The sequence below is a fragment of the Spea bombifrons genome, chromosome 1, assembly GCF_027358695.1.
Source record: "Spea bombifrons isolate aSpeBom1 chromosome 1, aSpeBom1.2.pri, whole genome shotgun sequence".
NCBI lineage: Eukaryota > Metazoa > Chordata > Amphibia > Anura > Pelobatidae > Spea > Spea bombifrons.
In genome coordinates, this window is record NC_071087.1 from 23,753,493 (window position 1) to 23,775,639 (window position 22,147).

At 41.2% G+C, this 22,147-nt stretch overlaps 1 protein-coding gene across 4 annotated transcripts in view; it reads left to right on the plus strand.

The window, feature by feature from the left end:
- Positions 1–19,462, plus strand: part of PAICS (phosphoribosylaminoimidazole carboxylase and phosphoribosylaminoimidazolesuccinocarboxamide synthase) — a 35,923-nt gene extending 16,461 nt beyond the window's left edge. Inside the window, exons 7-20 of one of the 4 annotated variants that reach the window (XM_053458636.1) lie at positions 828–893; positions 2,179–2,628; positions 6,900–6,974; positions 8,162–8,236; positions 9,587–9,735; positions 12,806–12,842; positions 13,555–13,752; positions 14,365–14,543; positions 14,827–15,006; positions 15,240–15,353; positions 17,304–17,387; positions 18,235–18,415; positions 18,600–18,758; positions 19,228–19,462. In XM_053458636.1, the coding sequence (XP_053314611.1) occupies positions 828–893; positions 2,179–2,628; positions 6,900–6,974; positions 8,162–8,236; positions 9,587–9,735; positions 12,806–12,842; positions 13,555–13,752; positions 14,365–14,543; positions 14,827–15,006; positions 15,240–15,353; positions 17,304–17,387; positions 18,235–18,415; positions 18,600–18,758; positions 19,228–19,394 (2,114 nt within the window). In that variant the 3' untranslated portion in view covers positions 19,395–19,462. Of the gene's footprint in view, positions 1–827; positions 894–2,178; positions 2,629–6,899; positions 6,975–8,161; positions 8,237–9,586; positions 9,736–12,535; positions 12,657–12,805; positions 12,843–13,554; positions 13,753–14,364; positions 14,544–14,826; positions 15,007–15,239; positions 15,354–17,303; positions 17,388–18,234; positions 18,416–18,599; positions 18,759–19,227 lie in introns of those variants that run through there. The other 3 variants (XM_053458642.1, XM_053458650.1, XM_053458656.1) reach the window with 3 other exon arrangements.
- Positions 19,463–22,147: the final 2,685 nt, after the last annotated feature.

Sequence of the window (22,147 nt, forward strand, 5' to 3'; positions counted from 1 at the left end):
CCACATAAAAACCAAATCTGTCAAGACCTTGGGTTGGTGAAAACTTAGACCTTTTTTTAAACACAAACTTGTTCATCTGTTACTTTATTGGATAGGTTAAAAATTCTTATTTCTCCTGGATTTCCCTTCTTGTCATCATGTTGGTTAGGGGAACTTTTTCTTTTTCTCTTCCCCCTCTACATCCTCTTCTTCTTCCTGGTATGGACGTTTTCCATAGTTTCCGACTCTCAGATCTAGTATCCTCAATCTCCGTTTGTCCCTCTCTCGCTCTGTCTTTCCGAAAATCCTTCACATAAAACTTGAAAGCTAATACATGTTATATCAGCCTCCAATAGATCACACACTTATACCTAGAGAGGGTGCTGGGGGCATTTGGGTTGCCTGCTCAAGTATCTAAAGCCCTAATGGCGTTATACAGTCACCTTTCAAGTAATATAAGCAGAGTTTAAATGTATACCAATGCCACTGGTACCAGACAGAGATGTTCACTCCCTCCCTTACTATATTTTAGCCCTGGAACCTCTGGCTGTCAGTTTTTTTTAACGCCTTTGGGTAAGCTCATCATGCTGGCTCTATTTGCTGATGATATTGTAACCGTAATGTCAAGCCCACAGCAATGTTTACCAGCACTGATAGAAAGTGTTGCGGAATATGACCAAATTGATCTTGGTAAAACCTAAAAATAGTTAATGAAATAGTTAATAGTTCCATGTTTCATAAAAAGGGCGATGTCTTGCATTTATTCAGCTCACATGGTTTAGTAAAAAGAGTTTGTTTTTGCCTAGCATTGTTGTGTTAATTGAAATATCATCTTAAATGTACCGTAGATGAAGAGGATGGTGGAAATGATGTCCCTGAGACAAGCTGGGTCCAGGTTGCGATGAATGAATCTGGTGAGTGAAGAATTCATTTTTATTTGTATACTGTGAACCGCAACAAAGCTTTCAACTTTTGGATGAGAAAAAGACTTGGTGATTCTCATCTGCTGTTTAAAAGTGTGCTCTATGGGTACAATTATCTGTCACATAATCCAGGGGCTTTATGTATGATTATGGCATACCGGTATGTATTATGATTCTTCTATCTATCACACCATGGGCCATTTGTTTGACATACCTCCATGAAAATGATCATTATATCAGGGGATGTATCTGCTCTGTGACAAGAATGATAATGTTGGTAATATTGTTCAGGAATTGATAAGAAGATCTCAATTATCAAACCCAAAGTAACATGTCCAACGTTTTAGAAGATGTTAATAACATAATAGTGAATGTTACTGTATCACTTCATTATCAGCCATAGTAAAACAAATGTAGGAAATATGAATTCATTATTATGAATAGATGGGGCATGGCTTGGGAGCCGACTAAGATGGCCGCTTTAGTCTTGGCTGGGCGCACCAAACAGTTTACTTTAGCAGCATTTGGATGGGAGATGAGTGCCTGCGATGGGGAGCAGAGGGGGAGAGGCATCGTGCCAAAAAGTCTGCAGACATAAATATTTCAGACCTAATGATTAAGTTAGTGTGTATTTATTTTTTCCGCAATAACCGAGAAGGGTCGAGTTCCTGAGCAACTTAAGAGCTGCAGTTATTACTCTCCCCAAGCCAGGGAAAACCCCAGATCAGCGTGCAAATTTTAGGCCTGTTTCACTATTGAAGAAAGATGTCAAAATATCCTCCAAAGCATGGGCCGTACGGTTGCCAAGATTCTTCATAACCTGATATACGTAATGAAATTTGGGTTCTGTGTTGGGTAGGCAACGTTCACATAATGCACTCCATGTGTGCTTCTGTCATTTGATGCTGAAAAGGCATTGGAGAGGCTGTATTGGATATACCTAGAGAGGGTGCTGGGGATATTTGGGTTGCCTGCTCAAGTATCTAAAGCCCTAATGGCGTTATACAGTCACCTTTCAAGTAATGTAAGCAGGGTTTAAATGTATACCAATGCCACTGGTACCAGACAGTGATGTTCACTCCCTCCCTTACTATATATTTTAGCCCTGGAACCTCTGGCTGTCGTTTTTTTTAACGCCTTTGGGTAAGCCCATCTGTCACGATCCGGGACGTTCTCGTCCCGAACCGCAGCGGAGCCATTCTCCCGAGTACCCGCGGATAGCTGTTAGATGTTTCCCATAAATTAGTAACTTTTTGATTCTTTTTGATGCTCACAGCTATACAGCTCGAAGGCCCAAATAAAAAAGAAGCTGAAAATGGACATATGATGATTCCAGCAGAGGACACTGAAGCAAGAAAACACTGGACCTCCAGAGAAATCCAGGCACTTATAAAAGTTTGGTCCAACGAGAGCATTCGCTGTCAACTGAAAGACACTAGAAGAAACCAAGGCATATTTGAGCATATAGCGGAGCTTCTCCAACAAGTAGGGATACACAAGGACTGGCGGCAGTGTAGGTCAAAGTACAAAAACCTAAAACATAAGTATTATACTGCGAAGAAAGCACAGGAGTCAGGAAATGAAAGGGAAACCATGAAATATTTTACCGAACTGGATGCTATAATGTCCGGCAAACCTTCAGCAAACCAAACGAAGAGTTCAAACAACACAGATGAACAAGCATCTGTCTCATGGGCCAGTTGTGATGCAGAAAATTCTTCAACAGGTAGGTAATATGCCATTTTAAAATAAGGGAATAAAACTTTGAAGTTGCCAGAAAAGGAGACAATTTTGCCTTACAATGTAAGTAAGCAATAGACTTGCAAATGGTCCAAAAGAGATTCGGACAAATTTTTTGGTTCGTTTGTGCCCAGTTTGTTTTTGGGCAACAAATTATTTCCCCTGATCATTCGGTTCGGATGAAAATAGGAGGGCATTTTTAATTTGGGAACAAAATTCTTTGTCCACATCTCCCACATTCGCTCTCACTCTTTCTTGTTTACTCTCGCTCACACTCTAAATGTTACCCCTACCTGCTCTGTCGACCGCTTCTGACGGACACGTCTGGTTTCACGTCTTCTTGTCTTTCATCTTCTTTTTGGTGTCCTATATGCTGGAAGGTGGGATATGACGCTTAGTAACTTTACCGTGGATGTTGTGCCAGCTAGGCACAGTGTTCCATAGTGTATGTGGGTTACCAAAGAGATCTGAGATCTCCTCAGCCAGTCCAATAGGGCAGTCTGTCTCCAGTTATGGGGCAGAAGGGTTGGCACCCCAGTCAGTCTATGCCAAGTCCTCAGGATGAAATATGTAATTCAATAACAGTTTTCCTTCATGCTATGCCTTACAATTGCCATCCTCCTCACTTCAAGTACTTTGTTTTGTACTACTCTGCCCTACATCCCCTTCTTTCCCTTCTTATCTTGTTTCCCGACACCCAGACACACACAAGGCCAGGCTCTGCCTCATTGGGTTAAGTTAACAATATTTTTTTAAAACATTTTCTACACTGGTTATGTCTTTTGTGTTTTTGCCCCTTGTGTAACCCCCAGCCAGCCCTATGTGTATTTATGCCCCCAGCCTGCCCCTCCCTTTGGTTTTGATTTATGTGATGGCCCCACCTGTCCCCCTTGTGTATCGACGCCTCCAGCCCCCACATGAACAAAACTAAAATTCTCTAAACATGCAAATAAGCCAGATACATATTTAAGGCCTATGTAGTTGAATCAAAATATCAGATGCTGTCTTATGGGCAATAGGCTTTGGAGCTTCCTAGCAAATTACCCCACCACCTGTCTGCAAATTACCTTGCTGGCTGCTGAAGACCGAATTTCATCCGAATGCAGAAATAACAGGAAATATTTCTGAAGTTAGTCTTTTTCTATTTCATAATAAAATAGGAGGAATTCTTTTTACGGTGTATGCTCACCTAAAGCCAAACATTCCAAACTCTCAGATGCTTCAAGCCAAAAGCTTAGTCTTTCCAAAGTAGAGGAAGTTCTAGTTCTAGGACAATATCACTAATCAATGTAGATGTTAAAATTATTTGTAACATGACTGGACCGCATTATACTCTCTCTAATACACTTAACCCCTTAAGGACAATAGGGGTTTTTACTCGTAGTATATTGTGGGACAATGGCTATTTTAACATTTTTCGGTGTTGCTGTTTAGCTGTGATTTTCTTCTTTCTCATTTCGTGCTCCCACACATATTATATATTGTTTTTTTCAGGACAAACAGGGCTTTCTTTAGATACCATTAATTTTATCATATCATCTAATTTACTATAAAAAAAATGATAAAATATGGGGATTTTTTGTTAAAAAATTACTTTTTCTCACTTTTTAAACAAAAAACTTTTACTCATCTGCAAAAACGAATGAAAAAACCTGCTAAATAGATTCTACTATTTGTCCTGAGTTTAGAAATACCCAATGTTTTTATGTTTTTTTTGCTTTTTTCTGCACGTTATGGGGCAATAAGTACAGGTAGCGTTTTGCTATTTCAAAACCTTTTTTTCCAAATCTGGTAATTCTTCCCCCCATGTGCCATTTCGGGTATCTTTGAAGCCGGCCAATGCAATTTACCCCATCAAGTCATATATTTTTAAAAACTAGACACCCCAAGGTATTTCACATGCTGGTAATTTAACCCTTTCCATGCACTAATTTTACCACCAGCCTTTGTGAAACTTTATGGTAGTACATTTTTTTGTATTTTTTTCACACACGTTGTACTTCAGGTATAAATTTATCGCTCCTGGTATATGTCCCTGTCAAACAACACCCCAATATGTGTTCAGTAACATCTCCTGAGCGCAGTGATACCCCACATGCATGGGTTTGTTGGGTTATTTGGGAGGTAAAAGGCCGCCTTTGTGAGGTGTGTATTTTTTGGCCATTTAGACATCTGATCCTACTGCCCCCATGTCCCATATTTGGGACACCTTTGAACCCGGCCAATTCAATTTATCCCATCCACTCATGCATTTTTTAATACGAGACACCCTATGGGCATTTGTAATGCCAATATTTTAACTCTTTCCATGCTGGAATTTTTGTAAAGATAAAGAATTTTAGGACTTGCTTATTAATTTTTTTTTTTTTTGGTGACAGTGGGGATTTTTATATGTTACCATATTATTTTTATTTTTTTTAAACATTTTTTAAATTTTTTTTTTTTAATTTTTTTTTACTAATCACTCATTAGTGAGCTGGGCTCCATTGACCTTGCATGGTTGGATGCAGTACCTGCATTCAACCTGCAGGAGGAGCTCGAGAGTTCACAAGAGGGTCTGGATAGACCCTCTATGAACTCATATTTATTGTTGATGCCATCCTGTGAATGACGGCAACGTCATTTACAGGATGGCACTTGTGGTTGCTCTTCGGAGCAATCACAAGGCGATCGGGGTAGGGGGCTAGTGTTGCTGATATGCCTCGATATCGAGGCATGTCAGTAACACCATTTATGCTTAGGAAGCGATTCAGATCGCTTCCTAAGCTGTTTTAGCCGGGCGCCGCCGCGATCTTTGATGATCGGTGCGGCGGCGGCCATTTTTCTTCCGGGGAGGGCTGCCGAGGGCTGCCCTCCCCGGATCCACGGTCAGCCTCACTTGTGAGGCTTCCGTGGATGCTGCAAAGCCGCCGATCGCGGCGAAAACGCCGCGATCGCGGCGATGCAGCTATTTAACGGCAGCCCGTACATGTACGGGCATTGTCGTTAACCCGTTGCACGGCAACCCCGTACATGTACGGGGATTGTCGTTAAGGGGTTAAACTGGGTACATTGAATATCGTTCAATGTACAAGTAATTCAGTCAAAACATATTCTAGCTGTGGTTAGAACTCAACTAAGTGTATAGGACATACAATATATTACCAAAAGCATGTGAATACCTAACCATCACATCAGTATGAACTTGTTCCCATTCTGAAACCAGGGGCATTAATATGAGTTGACCCCCCCCCCTTTTGCACCTCCAGTCTTCTGGGAAGACTTTCAACAACATGGAGTGTGTCTGTGCCAGGGAATTTGTAAGGTGAGACACTAATCTTGGACAAGAAGGCCTGGCTCACAACTGGATTTGGCAATTCATCCTAAAGGAGTTCAATGGGGTTAAGGTCAGGGCTCTGTGCAGGCCACTCGAGTTCCTCCAGAACAAACTCTTTATACCTTTATGTATTTTACTTTGTGAAAAGGAGCACGCTTATGGTGGAAAAGAAACGGGACGTACTAAAACTTGTGCCAAAACGTTGGGAGCACTCAATCATCTAAAATGTATTTGAATGCTGTGGCATTAGCATTAACCTACTCTGGAACTATGGGACTGAGCCCAGACCCTGAGAAACAGGCTCCACCAAACATTTATAGTATTATGTTTCACTATGTATTTTGGTTGGTGGTGTTGTCTTGGCATCACCAATTGTGATTCATCACTCCAGAGAACAAATTTCCACTGCTTCAGTGGTGGAAGGCTTTACACCACTCCAGATGACACTTGGTATTGCGTGCAGCCGGTCGGCCATAGAAACCCACTTATTGATGCTCACAGGGATTGATGTAAATTCACTTGATGGATTTAAATTAATTTACAGAACCCTCGTACAAAGAAAGATTAGATCTATACATAGGGGAAAAATGGTGAAAATTGCAAACACTTTCAAACTGACCACATGCCAACTAGAACAGTTCCAGGATACCGGTCTATTGATACATTCATGCGATCAGGTTACCTATTTCGACCAGCTTCACCTATGTCTTAAAGGGCTGTGGTGAAGTGTGCACATGCAAACGTGCAATGGAATTGTAGGACATATTGTCACAAAGGAATATTATTTTCTCTGTATCACCATGATATATAGAATGTCCTACTGAGTCATATGGATGATATGCCATGACAAGAAAAGAGCACCAAAATTGACAGTGATAGCATAGTATATTTTTGCCTAGCATTGTTGTGTTAAGTGAAATGTCATCTTAAATGTACCGTAGATGGAGAGGATTGTGTAAATGATGTCCCTGAGACGAGCTGGATTCAGTTTGCGATGAATAAAACAGGTTTAACTGGTGAGTGAAGAATTCATTTTTATGTGTATATTGTGAACCGCAGCAAAGCTTTCAGCTTTTGGATGAAAAGCGTGACTAGGGATGCACTGATATATCGGCCGAAAAGGGCATTATCGGCAAAATGCCGGAAAATAATCGTCCGCAGGGGCCAAGCTGCTTACCTGCGTGTTGGTTGCACAGCGTGTGAGCAGTGTCTCTTGTACCGGCCAGGAAAAGCAGGAACCCAGTGTAGTCACGTGAATGCACGTCACATGACTCTGCTCCGTTCCTTCTTCCCCTGGGGGCGGGGCAAGAGAAGTTTTTCGCACAGAGTGCAAGTAACACAGAGGGAGGAAGCAGGCCCCCTGCAGAAGTCTACGAGTGAAAGATCTTCAGTTTATATAAGGGGGTGTGGGAGGGTGTATGAGCAAGTATGCAGGATTAAGGGAATGAATGAGTATATGCGTGAGTGAATGAATGTTTGTGAATGAGTGTGTGTATGATGGATGTGTAAGTGTGTGGGGGGGTAGCATGGCATAGGGAGCCTGTAATCACTCTTCTATCATGCCCAGGTTCTAGCATAAACTGGCTGCCTGGGTATGATAGGAGCGTGATTGCTGTTAGCAATTATATATATTATTGATTTTTTGTCCAATTTTGGTGTGTTACTTACTTTTAATAAAAGTGTGGTTACCACAACAAAATTGGACAAAAAATGCAATAACAATATATATATATATATATATATATATAAATTGTTAACAGCAATCACACTCCTATAATGCCCAGGCATACCCAGATTCCAGCATGTACTGGCTGTTTTAGCATGATAGGAGTGTGATTACTAACAGCAATCACATTACTATACTGCCCAGATTCTAGCATGTACGGGTTGCCTGGTGTTAACAATTTATATATATATATACATTTATGTTGCAATATGAAAATGAAATTCACAGGCTCTTATTTAAGAGCGTTTTAGAGCACCAAAGTTCATATCAAGGTTCAAGACTCCATTGCTGATACCGAACCACTCACCTCTAAAAGTGAAAATACATCCTATCTCTAATATTAATTTTAAGGTGTCATTGAAGAATTACAGATCCCTTGAACTACACCTGTAATGATCACACACTGGGATGTTCCAGAATAGATGTTGTGTCTATTTGTATCAGATTTATTACAGATATATATTATTCTTTTGGCAGAGACAGAAAACATTGTGCAAAATAATGGAGACCAAGTTCATGTTGTAGGAATGAAGCGGAAGGCCACGCCAAGTGGTAAGTTATTCTGTTTTAAAGGGTAAATATGATTAAAAAAAGGATTATCCATTTTCAAATTTAAGTGCAATTTAACTTAAATGTAATCTGTAGATAAATATCGATACTTCATTTCAATTTCCTTTATAAATTGTTGTGGTCTGAAAGTGGTCCCCCTGTCTGAAAACATGCATTATAACCTTACCTTACTACATTGCTATGGACACAGTGCTCAGCAGTTATTAGGATATGATGAACTTGACAGAGTGAGCTGTACCATTAATGTACATAACATAGCAATAGGATGCAATAACATTTTGGTTCAATATATTTTTTAATTAGAAGTGTCACAAAAAAAGTGATCCTTGAGGCCGAATGGCTTTTTTTTTTTTTACAGCTTATAGAAACAGACTTTTTGTACAGCAATTATTCAGACGAAATGGAATTGGTCCAAATTGAGTCCCTCAGCTAATTCACTGACATCTGATGATATTTTGCCACAAAGTGAGATAAATTTATAATTTCAAGCAGAAAGGAACCAGACATAAAAATCCAAGTAAAAATAAACATGTTTTTATAGACATTGCAGTATAGCCAGCAACCTCCTCCCACCATCTGCAATTAAAATCATTTACATAAATCACAAATAAAATAAAAAAATACAAATTAGGAAAACCATTACACATTAAATTTTGGACTATAAATCTAAAAGTACAAAACCAAAGCTCTGTCTCTCCTAGATATAATATATAATTTGTTTGGATGCACAAAAATGAAAAAAGAGAATAAGGAAACAGTGTAAGAATGCTGAAAAAGTCTCAGGTGTTTTGGGCACAAAACACCCTCAGTAAAGATGGTGTTAATATGCATTCTTTGAAAACATAATAATAATAATAATAATACCTCCGTGTTTGTAACAACCAATCAGGGGCAGGAAACAGCTCCCATTAAAATGTGGGTGTTCACGTTAGACCCCTCCTGTGATATTTGCCAGGCCAGTGCCATTGATGACTGATGGTAAATATATTACATGGCAGGAGATGGAGGACAGCAAAGGGACAAACACAAGGGCGGCATCATGTAAACTTAAAGAGAACTTGCATGCATTAAAACTATATATATAATTAAATAATATATGCTTCAAACTATTATTTATATTTACCATGGACTCTTCGCTATAAAGACGAACCACAGATGCAACTTTACATTCAATGAACTGAAATTGCCCATCATGAAAGGCCCTTGTAGCAGGGGAGAAATAAGCACATCATACACACATGTCAATAACTGCTTTTCCCACTGAAATGAACAAGTGATTTTCATTATCACGAGAGTTTTGTATTATACACAGCTTTTTTGCCTTTTTTGCAGAACCTCTAATCCCATCTAAAATAAACATTACAGACGAAAATGGAAGTAATACTGCAGAAGGAGCACCTTCGCACCTTATTATAAGCGTTGTGAGTCTGCAAGATGTATGCGGGAGTCAACAGCTTGGCTTTCCAACTGTCAGTTCCCAGGTAAGATGGTCTCTAGATTTGCATCTCTATGAAATGGAAACCATAGTGTTGTTACTGACTGCACACAGCACATTAAAGCTATCCTTCCCCCTTTACTCTCCCCCACCACAGTACCTCCTTACCTCCTCCCCATTGCCTTCCTTTGTTGACCCAGGAGGGGGTCCTGGTGGGAGGCAAATGTTAGTTATCCATTAATAGGAAAAATGATATGATCAGGGTAGTAGTAGCTACAGACCAGCATGTAACTATGCAACATGAGAACTTTACAATAGCTGGGGTAGTAAAGATTAGCCAGTAATGGCTGATAGTGATGGGAAGTTCGGATCAGTAAAGTGAATAGGTTCATTTCGAGTGATTCATTGAAATGAACCGATTCATGAACAGATTCATTGGTTCACTTAATGTGTCTCACAACAGTTACTGTCTCCCAGTCACTCCCTGCAGTCACACTGATGATTGGCCCCGCCCCTTTACCTTATAGTCTATGAATCCTCCTGCCTTCTACAGCAATGTAATATGTGTCCACACTACTCAGCAACTAAACTCACAGTAAGTATAAGATTAATATTTGGGGTGCTTTAAGTTAGGGGAGGTGGAGGTTAATTTAGGGACAGTTACGGTTAACGGGATCTTTAGGGTTAATTTAATGGTGAGGAGTTTAATTTAATAAGGTTAACTTAAGGTGCAGTTAGAGGTAAAGGGGTGCAAACTAAGGGGAATCTAAATCCTGGGGACAGTGAAGATTAATCCTGTATTTATTTATTTATAAAAGTATAATTGTGTTCGATTCAGTGAATCAGGGTTGCTCTGAACGATTTAGTGAACTGATGAATCAGAGTCAGTGAACCGATGACTCAGTTCCTCTGAACGATTCAGTGAACAGATGACTCAGTTCCTCTGAACGGTTCTTTGACTCTGTGAACTGATGAGCTGTAACCTGATCTCTGAGTCTGTTTTCTGTGCAGATGACTCACTCTAGGATCATATTACCAGCGCAGTTAATGACTCACGGACTAAACGGTTACAAATGAATTGTTCAGTCTACTGAACTGATTCATCCAGTTCATTGAAAAGAATCAGTTCAAAAGAACGATTTGTTCATGAACTTGACATCTCTAATGGCTGACTGTATAACATGGGAGCTGCAGTTAGTGTATAGTGTTGGCTACCACAACCCCGATGGATAATTACAATTCAGCTAACAATAAGGCTGAATATTTTTGTAGATGCAGTACTGTAGACTTAGTGAAGCCCCCACAAGGCCCCAAATCTGCAGTTACAGCTACTATTCTCATAATAATCAACTTGCAATGTTGCTGGATGAACATCATGGGAGTTGCAGTGAACAAAAGTTAATGGTGTTTAGTGTAGCTCTGTGACACACTGCAAACTATTACAAAGAGGTCAGTTAGAGGTTTGGAACCAAAATAAGAAATTTTGTATTTTGCAGCAGTTAAGGTAACATTTGGCACTCAATGTGCTGTTATTACATTTCTTATGATGTTCAGCCAACCAAATGGATGGCTGAGAATCATGAGATGTGCATCCCACAGCACCTACTCCATAATTATATAAAAAAGATTAATTTGACACTGCCGTTGTTGAGCATTAATATTCCTATGATGCTTAACATATCAGACTGGCTGAGAGTGATGGGAGTATTAACCCTGGCTGCAATACATGTTTGAAATAATGCACCTTGTGTCTGCTGCATACAAACTGTGTCTTTGCCCAGCCAAGGACTCTGTGTCTGCGAAGGAGCAGCTGCCAGAGAGGGAGAGAGCAGACCAAACCATTCTGACAGCAGGGGGTGTACAGAATTAAATAAAAGCTAATTTTGTTTTACCCCCTGACTACCAGGTGTTTTTCTGTTTTCTATGTCAAGTTAACCTCCTCTAATCAGCGGTTTTGACCTCCTCTGCTGTCACCTACAATGTACTCACTTCCACAAACCGATTCTTCCCCATGGGCATTCATCCAAAGTATCCCACTTTTAACAGAACAGTCTTGTCCCACTTTCCCCACAGCGGGGATCATGGGCTAATTGTTAAGCTCCTCTGACTGCCGAGGGAGCAGTAAAATCAATTGCAGCTCTGGCGGTAAGGGGCAGGAGGCCACACATCTGCCCCATCCACGTCTGTATCTGACCCGCCAGCTAACAGAAGAATTGTGACAGATGAGGATTTCGTCCCCTCCTATCATTCCAGAGAGGACAGTAGCTTCACTACTGTGGTTTATTCACTAAAGGGAGAGATGTGGTTTTAGCTCCCTCCGCTTCCTATTCATTATGAAGTATGATGTATAATTAAATCTCACAGATTTGTCCATGCATAGTGCAGGGCTATCGAAATTCTTACTGTAGCAGAGGCTTACTGGAGTACTGGGTCAACTACCAGAAACACAACTCTCCCCTTTAGTGAATAAAGGGCACATTGCGTCAGGAGGCAAAGGGAAAATTGTATTCCTCCCCTTAGACACGAGCTTACTTTAAAACGTGATAGGAAACCACAGCTTAGACCAAACCTTCGGGGTGCCTATATAATGAGCTATGAGTGACAGTGTTGCTGCACCTAAACATTTTCTATACCGCATCGCTTTCCGGATTACATTCTAGAAGAAAAATCTTACACTCTGAACCCAAAACGCGTTTACTCTGTGACTGCTCGCGTTGCATTCTCTTCCGGTAGTGACAGAGTTAAAGGTTTGAGGGCGCTATGGTAATTGCTCGCGTAGCTGGGCCTGTCATTGGCTGACTGCTGGAGGCGTGGCTGACGGAGTTCCCCCCCTTTTTTTTTTTTTTTTTTGGTTGGAATCTCGTCCCGGCGCGCTGCGTTCTTCCAGCAGCCTGCATTACCGGAGCTCTGATTAGTACAGGTACTGCGTGTCCGTGCAGGGCCCGCGAGGGCCACCGTTTTCGCTGCGTGCGTCACGTACTTTCTTGTGATAAAGCGCAGAGCTGTCACGGGTTAACCCGAGTTAGGGGCTCCAGTGGTGGGTGAGTCGGGGTAGTGTGCGGGCTAATAATCCACGTTTTATGTATGTCATCGTGTTTATTTTGCTCTTTTTGCAGGTAGACTATTTCATAGCCGAGATGGAGTCCTTAACAGGTTTGTTATGATTTTTGCCCATTACCTGGCCTGCTCTTTGAAACACGTGCTGTCAGCACTCGGCTGCTCTGATTCCTGTTAGAAATGTCGTCACACAGGCCTCATCGGGCGCTGCTGCTTCTGCTGCATCAGGGAGATGGTCGGCTTTGTCGTCATTGTAAATAACTGTAATGTTGGCTTCCGTGTGCATGGCTGCTGCTTCCAGTGCATTCAGACACACTGCGCACATGGAGCTCTGCAGGAGGCCACTACTGGCATCTGCGGAGGGTTGGGGTTGGGGGGGGTAAGTTTGGCCGGGGGTTCAGTATACTGGGCAGATCCTGTGTGGATTTCCTTTGTAACCGATGGGGATGGGTATGCTTGTGTTTCTTTTACAAGCAAACCAAAATGTAATAATGGTCACTCCTGGTGTCATGCAAGCTGCCCCAAATCCTGTAAAATGGGGCCAAAAATATGATCCTCCAACTTCATTAGTGATGCTTCTGAGATCTGTAGAGGTAACGATCTAGTTATCCCCTGTAACGCTTCACGTGGCTTTGTAGTAGCCGGTGGGATAAAGTCTTCTGGTGGATGTTGCGGTATCTGTAAAGCTGTGTGACTGGCGATTAGTCTGCGTGTTGTAGTTCAACTGATGGAGGTCACGGTTGTTTTCAGCAGCATGGTGCAGATATTATGTTCCATGATAATGAAATTGCCATTTTGTGTTTTATAGAACTGAAGCTTGGCAAGAAGCTAAACGAAGGCAAAACTAAAGAGGTTTACGAGTTGCTGGATCATCCAGGCTGTGTACTGATGCAGTCCAAGGACCAGATAACGGCCGGCAACGCAGCCAGGAAGGACCATATGGAGGGAAAGGCATCCATCTCCAACAAGACAACCAGCTGTGTTTTTAAGCTGCTGCAGGAATCTGGTAGGTGACACAAAATATCTGCCGCTTCTACCATCGATCGTCTACGTGGTCACGCTTTCACCTAGTGAAGCCTCTTGTGTCATCTGCCATTCAGCTAAAGTTTCTAGCTAGTGATGATGCAATCTGCATGGAGATGGAACAAGTGACCAGGAATGTGGTTATATGGGTTTTTGGGCATTCTCTATAGTAGCCTCTGGCCTCTCTGACTACTAGGCTTGATTGCATGCAGCAGTGAACATCTGTTTAGGTACCCTGTGAAATCTATTAAAACACTTGCTTACTATTGCAACTCATTTTTTAATATCTATATTGACCTGCATCAAGCATCACTGTGGCATTCTTGGATTTAACATGCAGTGTGTTAATATTATCTAGTCTATTGGTATAAAATTCAAGCACCCAATTGCGTTTTTATGGGTGTTGGTATACAAAATATCACCCAGAACCCTTCCGTCTGTGGTCCTTGTCGACTGAAATTAAGTATAACTGGTCTCTGCGGACAGACTTGGGGCTAAAGGCAACCATGCAGGAGGCTAACAATAGGCCTGTTCTGTGGATTAAGAAATCTTTAAGGAGGCCAAATAAGGATATTATTTTTTTTTTTTTTTGCAGGCATCAAGACTGCCTTTGTCAGGAAGTGCAGTGACACTGGCTTCATTGCTACCCATTGTGAGATGATTCCAATTGAATGGGTCTGCAGGAGAATCGCCACTGGGTCTTTCCTAAAGAGAAATCCTGGGGTCAAGGAAGGCTACAAGTTTTCGCCTCCCAAACTTGAGATGTTCTTTAAGGTAACTGAATTATCTCCAATGCATGTACTTCTCTCTTAATCATGTGTTGCAAGTGCTTAAAACTCTTAAAATATTCTAACTCTTTAAAAAATCTGCATTGTGAGCATCATCTGAGGAAGAGACCTAGGATGTCCCAAAACCTTACAGGAATACCTTTTTCTGTATTGGCCCAATAAAAGCTATATATACTTCGGCTATATTTTAGTTTTCCTTATGTTGTAGAAGTAACTTGCGTTCTGTATGTAAAGGTAGCATTGGTCAAAGGTTTACTGCTTTGTTACAGGATGATGCCAATAATGATCCACAATGGTCAGAGGAGCAGTTAATAGCAGCAAAGCTCAATTGTGCAGGTCTTGTGATCGGTCAAACAGAGGTGGACATCATGAAACATTCTACAGTTGCAATCTTTGAAATTCTGGAGAAATCTTGGCTTACTCAGGACTGCACACTTGTAGATATGAAGGTATGTTGGGGCATATGCGGCATGTCTGACCAATTACATAGCAGACACCTGTTCTATAAGTCACAGGAGCATTGATAACTAGGTCAATATGAAGTCAAGAGGCAAGATGTGTACATCTGTGTAGGGCCCGGTATTCGGTGTGTGTGTTTGACTGGTCTGTAGACTCCAGAGCGCTTCTATGAAGCATACTAAGGATTCTCCCCTCCCTCTTGTTGCCTCTCCTTTGTCATTAGATTGAGTTTGGTGTTGATGTGACCAAAAAGGAAATAGTCCTGGCTGATGTTATCGACAATGATTCCTGGCGTCTGTGGCCTTCTGGAGACAAGACGCAACAAAAGGATAAACAAGTAAGTTTGCATATCATTTAGGGCTGCAACTAACGATTATTTTAATAATCGATTAGTTGGCCGATTATTTTTTCGATTAATCGATTAATCGGATAAAAAAAATGAATGTAAATTTTTCATTTATTTAAAATAATTTAATAAACAAATGATGTTAAATACAAACAGCAGAATAACTTTGATAATACATTTCTTGTCTTTATTTCCCAACCAGCCCCCCAATATATGCACATTTGAGCCCAGGCTTGCTACGCTGCCTCCCAGACATGCCATGCTGCCCCCCCCCACATATGCCACGCTGCCTACCACAGCACTCCACGCTGCCTACCACAGCACTCCACGCTGCCTACCACAGCACTCCACGCTGCCTCCCACATCTGCCACTCCACGCTGCCTCCCACATCTGCCACTCCACGCTGCCTCCCACATCTGCCACTCCACGCTGCCTCCCACATCTGCCACTGTGCCTGATGCGCCTTATATCCCCTGATACCCCACTCCATCCTCCCCAGACATGCCACCCTGCCTCCCAGACATGCCACTCCTCTACCCCCAGATATGCCACTCTACCCCCAGATATGCCTTATACACCCTGATACAGCACTCCGTCCTCCCCAGACATGCCACACTGCCCTCCCCACATATGCCTTATATACTGTATATGCCTTATACCCCCAGATATGTCACTTCACTGCCCCCAGGATTTAGATTCCCCTAAATTAACCCTAAACTCCCCATTAACCATAACTGCCCCTAAATTAACCCTTAACACCCCCTTAACCACAGCATCCCCTAAATTAACCCTAAAGACCCCATCAACCACAGCATCCCCTAAATTAACCCTAAACACACCATTAACCACAACTGCCTCAAATTAACCCCAAACACCCCATTAACCACAGCTGCTCCTAAATTAACCCTAAACACCCCATTAACCACAGCTGCTCCTAAATTAACCCTAAACACCCTATTAACCATAACTGCCCCTAAATTAACCCTAAACACCCCACTAACCATAACTGCCCCTAAATTAACCCCCACCTCCCCTAACTTTCAGTAGCCCAAATATATATATATATATTACATACATATATATATACACACACACACATACACATTATATATATATATATATATATATATATATATATATACACGCATACACATTATATATATATACACACATATACTTACAGTTAGATGAGTGTCACAGCCATGCGGTTCTGGCCTGGAGAAGGAAGGGGCGGGGCCAGTTGTCACAGTGATTACAGGGAGGGGGAGTAAGTAGGAGCTGCTGCTGTGAGACGGTGAGTCAGACTAAACGGATTATATAATGAGGGGGATTTTTCAGAGCGTTTGCTCTGAAAAAACCCTCATTTTATAATCGATAATAATCGATTCAACTAATCGATAATGAAATTCGTTGCCAACGAATTTCATTATCGATTATCGATTTTATCGATTAGTTGTTGCAGCCCTAATATCATTATGTACCCTGCCAACCTACCGCACAACACAAGCTTTACAGTTCTACCTAAACAAGGAACACTTTTATGGTCTCTCTATTTAACTTAAATTCTTATCCAGGTAATTTGCTAAAATACCATTGTAATTGGTGCAAGACTGCTACGGCCTTTTGCCTATATGTGCCACTGGCTTGTTAGTATGGAATGGTAACACAAACTCTACAGGGCATTTGGGGAGGCTTGTCTGAATGTCATGTCTGAGCCGCTAGAGTCCACGCAAAGCCAAGCATGTAAATAAACTCTTGGTACTGGGCACACAGGATTTTGGATTAACGTGTTGTGGTAGATGCTTAAAGATGCCCTGTGTGTATTACTTGCGCCAAAGACTCGTGCAGCATGTGCTGGTGAGCAATGCATTTCACTAGTCTTTTAGTGCTTCTAAACTTCATGCAAGCTGATAACTAAACTTGCCTTTCTCTGTTTAAAGATTTATCGTGACCTTAAGGAGATAACCCCCGAGGCCATGCAGGTGGTGAAAAGGAGTTTTGAATGGGTTGCAAACAAAGTGGAAGTAAGTTACAGAGAGTAAAAACGTGTGTGTGAAGCCATAAAAATGCCACTGTTAGTGCCATGAAAGACCTATTGTGCAAGAAGATCTGTTGGCAGGAACTGAGGGCTATACATTGAATACCCCACGTGGTCTTGCCAAAAGATGAGAGGACACATTGTTCTTAATGGGAGTCAGGCGTTTTCACTGCTTTATCTAATTATTTGGTCTGTCTTGGCAAAAAGAACACTTATTTATTGTGTAATTCTATTTTAGAAGGGGAAAACGTGACTTTCGATCTGTTTATTGTACACTTCACTGCAATATATCTTTTAGTTTGAAATTATATATCCCCCCCCCCCATTCCTGTGACCTCCCTCAACTACCACCAAGAGTTTTCAACAGTCGTATATTAATTTAATGGCCATGACGTACTGTGGGTAAACCAGATATAACACAGAAACAAAGTAAGGAAGGCTCTGCTCAAACAGTCTTGCGTTACCACTATGACCGGCAGCCAGGTGACCTCACTCTTGACAATGCCTGTTCTTTTACAAAGAAACATCACCCTTACTCAGCCTGTGGGCTACAATTCAAGAGGCTAGGCTAGTAGAAGTGATATTCACTAATGGGACTGGTAATTAATTACATAATTAAACAGCCCCTCCCTGAGGCTTAAATGCCAATGGAGGGGAATCTGCAATTAACACTGAACCTGGTATATGAAAGTATTGTGGGAAGTTGTTTGGTTTTCTCCCTTGCAGGATAAGTGAGAGGGTCCCTGATATTATGTATGTTTTACGTAATTTCTCCCTTCGTGGAAATGTAATAGTGCGTTCCTTGAGCACTAATGAGCCTTATTTCTCCACAGCTCCTGCTTACTTCTGAGAGCAGGGCCAGGGTTGTTGTGCTGATGGGATCCATTTCTGACCTTGCTCACTGTGAAAAAATAAAGAAGTCTTGTGTAAACTACGGCATTCCGTGTGAGCTGAGGGTGACGTCTGCACACAAAGGCCCTGATGAGACTCTACGCATTAAATCAGAATACGAAGGTAGGAAAACTTTCCTTTCTTTTCATAGTAAGCAGGGAACCTCAGATTTATTCACTTCTGTACTTTCTCGAAATGTTTGTGTATCTGAGTGTGTTTTCCGTAACATAATGTATATCTAAAGCTTTATACGGGGCTTAAATTTGTAGATGTCTTTTCCTGACCCTGATTATCTACTTTCTATTAGGAGATGGTATTCCCACTGTCTTCGTGGCTGTGGCTGGTAGAAGCAACGGATTGGGGCCTGTCCTTTCTGGAAACACTGCCTATCCTGTTGTTAATTGCCCCCCTGTGACTGCTGATTGGGGAGCCCAGGATATCTGGTCTTCCATGCGGATGCCTAGCGGTAAGGAACTTGTTGCATTAATGCCTGTACGTGTTTAAGCCTGCCTCTCCCAAATACTTGGCCTAGCTCTGTCCTTACCCCAGCTCACACATTTGCATGATTGTTGCACAACAAAAAAGTTAGTGCCCATTTTTATAATGGATCAATACTCCATTGGTGTGAAAACTAATGATTATATGGAATGCGATTTTTCTCTGTGGAATCTATTAAAACTGTTTACCATTTGCTTTGAGGGGACGGGAAGAGCTTGGGAAAAACCTAGCCAGTATGCTGCTTTAGCACTGGCCTATTTACTGAAAATGAGCTGTATGTGAGGGACAGTTTAATGTCAAACTCCCTGCTATTGAATGTATATTTATTTGAGATCTGCAGTGGGTTTAGTAAGAAAACTTTTAAAATGCCAGAGCAATCATTCACCGGTTGACATTTTATCTGAAGTTTAACACCAGTGTATATTTTTTGGGTGTAGGTCTCGGATGCTCCACTGTCTTGTCTCCTGAAGCAGCTGCTCAGTTTGCTGCTCAGATTTTTGGATTAAACAATCATTTGGTCTGGTCTAAGTTGCGCTCGTCTACTCTGAACACATGGATCTCTCTGAAACAGGCTGATGCAAAACTGAGAGAATGCAGCATATAAACTCTAATTACTGCAGATGATTACAAGTACCAGTTTCATGTTCAATAAAAACATATTTTCTTTCAAAAGCTGTGTGGTGTTTTACATGTGCCCCCCCACCAAACATTTCTCTGATCTCCTTTCCTGCCTTCCCTCTCTATCCCTGCTTTAGCTGAGGATATTTAAATAGTGTGTGACTATATGTCTCATTCCCCTACCACTGTATGTAAAGTCTGTTTTTATGTACATCTTTAGCCATTCATACACTTTAACCCCTAATGACAAGTGACATGCCTGGCACATAAGCACTAAACAAGCTTAGGTGCTTTCTTCACTTTAAACTGCATTGCTGTAATGTCAAGGCATGCCACACGGATCAGCATCAGGGGCCCCGAATGTCCGTTATACACTGTCTGGCGGCATATGCCTGAGTTAAAAGCATTTACAAAGCCATCAACGATTGCCTCCTAAGCTCCAATGGTGTTGCTGAAACGAAAGCGAGGCATTCGGAGACACCGAACGCTCAACCCATGACTCACTGTGACCACTCTAGAGAGCAGTCACGCGCGCCACTACAAGAGATTGTTCCCTCGCAAGATGGCATCCCTTAAAAGAAGTTTCCAAGAGGGTACAGGTACTGCATGCAAGTCAATGCAGACGAGCTTTCTAATCACATTGTGAATTAAAAGAAATGAAATGTATGTAGTGATATCACCATCAAGGGCACTATGCAGTTTCAACCAAATGTAAAAAAAAGTCCAAAACTCCTAACATGGAAAGGTTAAAATACTAGTGTTTCAAATAAGTGTCTACAAAAAAAAAAAAAAAACTTATTGGAGTGGCTGGCTGCAAATCGGCACAGACTGACAAAACTGGGTATACTTCCCAAATGTGGCCTTTTAGCCCTAAACAAATCCACACGTAGGTAATACTCTGTACTCAAGAGATGTTGCTGAGCACATACCAGGGTGTTTGACAGTGACCTATACCAGGAGTGGTTAATTCACACCTGAAGTACATATGTGGAAAAAAAAAAAACACATTTTGACAAAGGCGAGTGGTAAAAATGCATGTAAAGGGTTAAAATACCACCGTTTGAAATACCTTGGGGTGTCGTTTAAAAAAAAAAAAAATAGGGACATGTAGAAGGACCAGATGTTAAGTTCCAAGTTAAATGCATGCTTCCTAAATGTGGCATTTTACCTGCGAAACAACCTGACAAACTCATGCATGCTTGGCATCGCTGCACTCGAGATGTTGCTGAGCACATATCGGGTGTTCATACCTGTACAATGTGCAGGGGGGAAAAAAATTACCCGCAAGCTTTGACAAAGGCTGGTGGTAGAATCTCCTACACAGAAAGGGTTAAAATACCAGCATTTGAAATAACCTGGGTTTTCAAAAATATATGGTTTGTTAGGGTAGATTCAATGAGCCGGCTTCAAAGATGGCCCACTTAGGACATAGGGCAGTAGGACCAGAGGTCAAAGGTCCAAGTTGAAAAAATGCACACTTCCCAAAAGTGGTATTTTACCTTCAAAGCAACCCACAAACCCATGCATGGGGGGGGGGATCACTATACTTGGAGATGTTGCTGAACACATATTGTGATGTGTGGCAGTGACATATACCAGGAGCTGTAATTCACCTTAAGTACAAGTTGTGTGATACACAAAATAAATCACTACCACAAAGTTTGACAAAGGGTGGAACTAGAATTAGTATTTTAAATACCTTTGTAGTTTTCAAAAATATATTGCATTGGCTGGCTTTAAAAAAAAAAAAAAATACCCGAAATAGCCCATGGAGCAGAATGACCAGATTTAGAAAAAAATTGTTTTGAAATAGCAAAATGCTACTTGTACTTATTGCCCCATAACATGCAGGAAAAAGAAAAAATAAATAAAACAAACATTGGGTATTTATAAACTCAGGACAAATAGAATCTGTTAAGCTAATGAGTAAGAGATTTTTCAAATAAAAGGTGCTTTTCTTTCAATTTATCATGTTTTTTTTTTTTATGGGAAATTATGGTAAATATCAAAATAAAATGCCCTTTGTGTCCTGGGGAAAAAAAAAAACAAAAAACAAAAAAAAAAAAACTTGATGAGCACTGCAAATGTGTTAAAACAACCTTGGTCATGAAAAGGTACAAAAAATAAACAGCCTGGTCCTTAAGGGGTTAGGAAAAGTCGTGGGGGGGGGGCATTAAAGACGCTATATAAATCATGTAGTCTAAAAGCTGGAGTATTTATATGTAAGCTAAACGCAAAAATCTGTAGGCCAAAATTCTACCAGTTTTGCTAAATGATGTGGTTTCCTTGAGGAGAAGATTTTATTAATACTGACAAAAAAGGTGTCCCCCTTTACAATCGTGTCACTAAATATAATGGATTTTATAGACCATGTAACAATGAAGCATGTCTCTGGGGGAAGCCAGCTTTGGATGATACTTTAGTATGTCTATTCTCTAGTGATGGACCCAGTAGGGAAATGGTAACCTTACACCTCTAGGTAAGCAATCCGTGCTATTCAGGGAGACCAGATGGCTTGAGCATGGCGCGCATCTACCTACCACCAATTCCATAGAGAACACACGTGACAAATGATCTACGCGTTTTTTCCGCCTAATTGGTACATTCCAAACATATCATTAAAGGGCTTACTAAATACAGAGCCTCACACTCACATGTACCCAGAAGTGGGAAGTTTATTAATTAGCTCTAATGCGGCCACCCCTGCCCGCTTCATGTTCTATTGCATTGTAATATCCA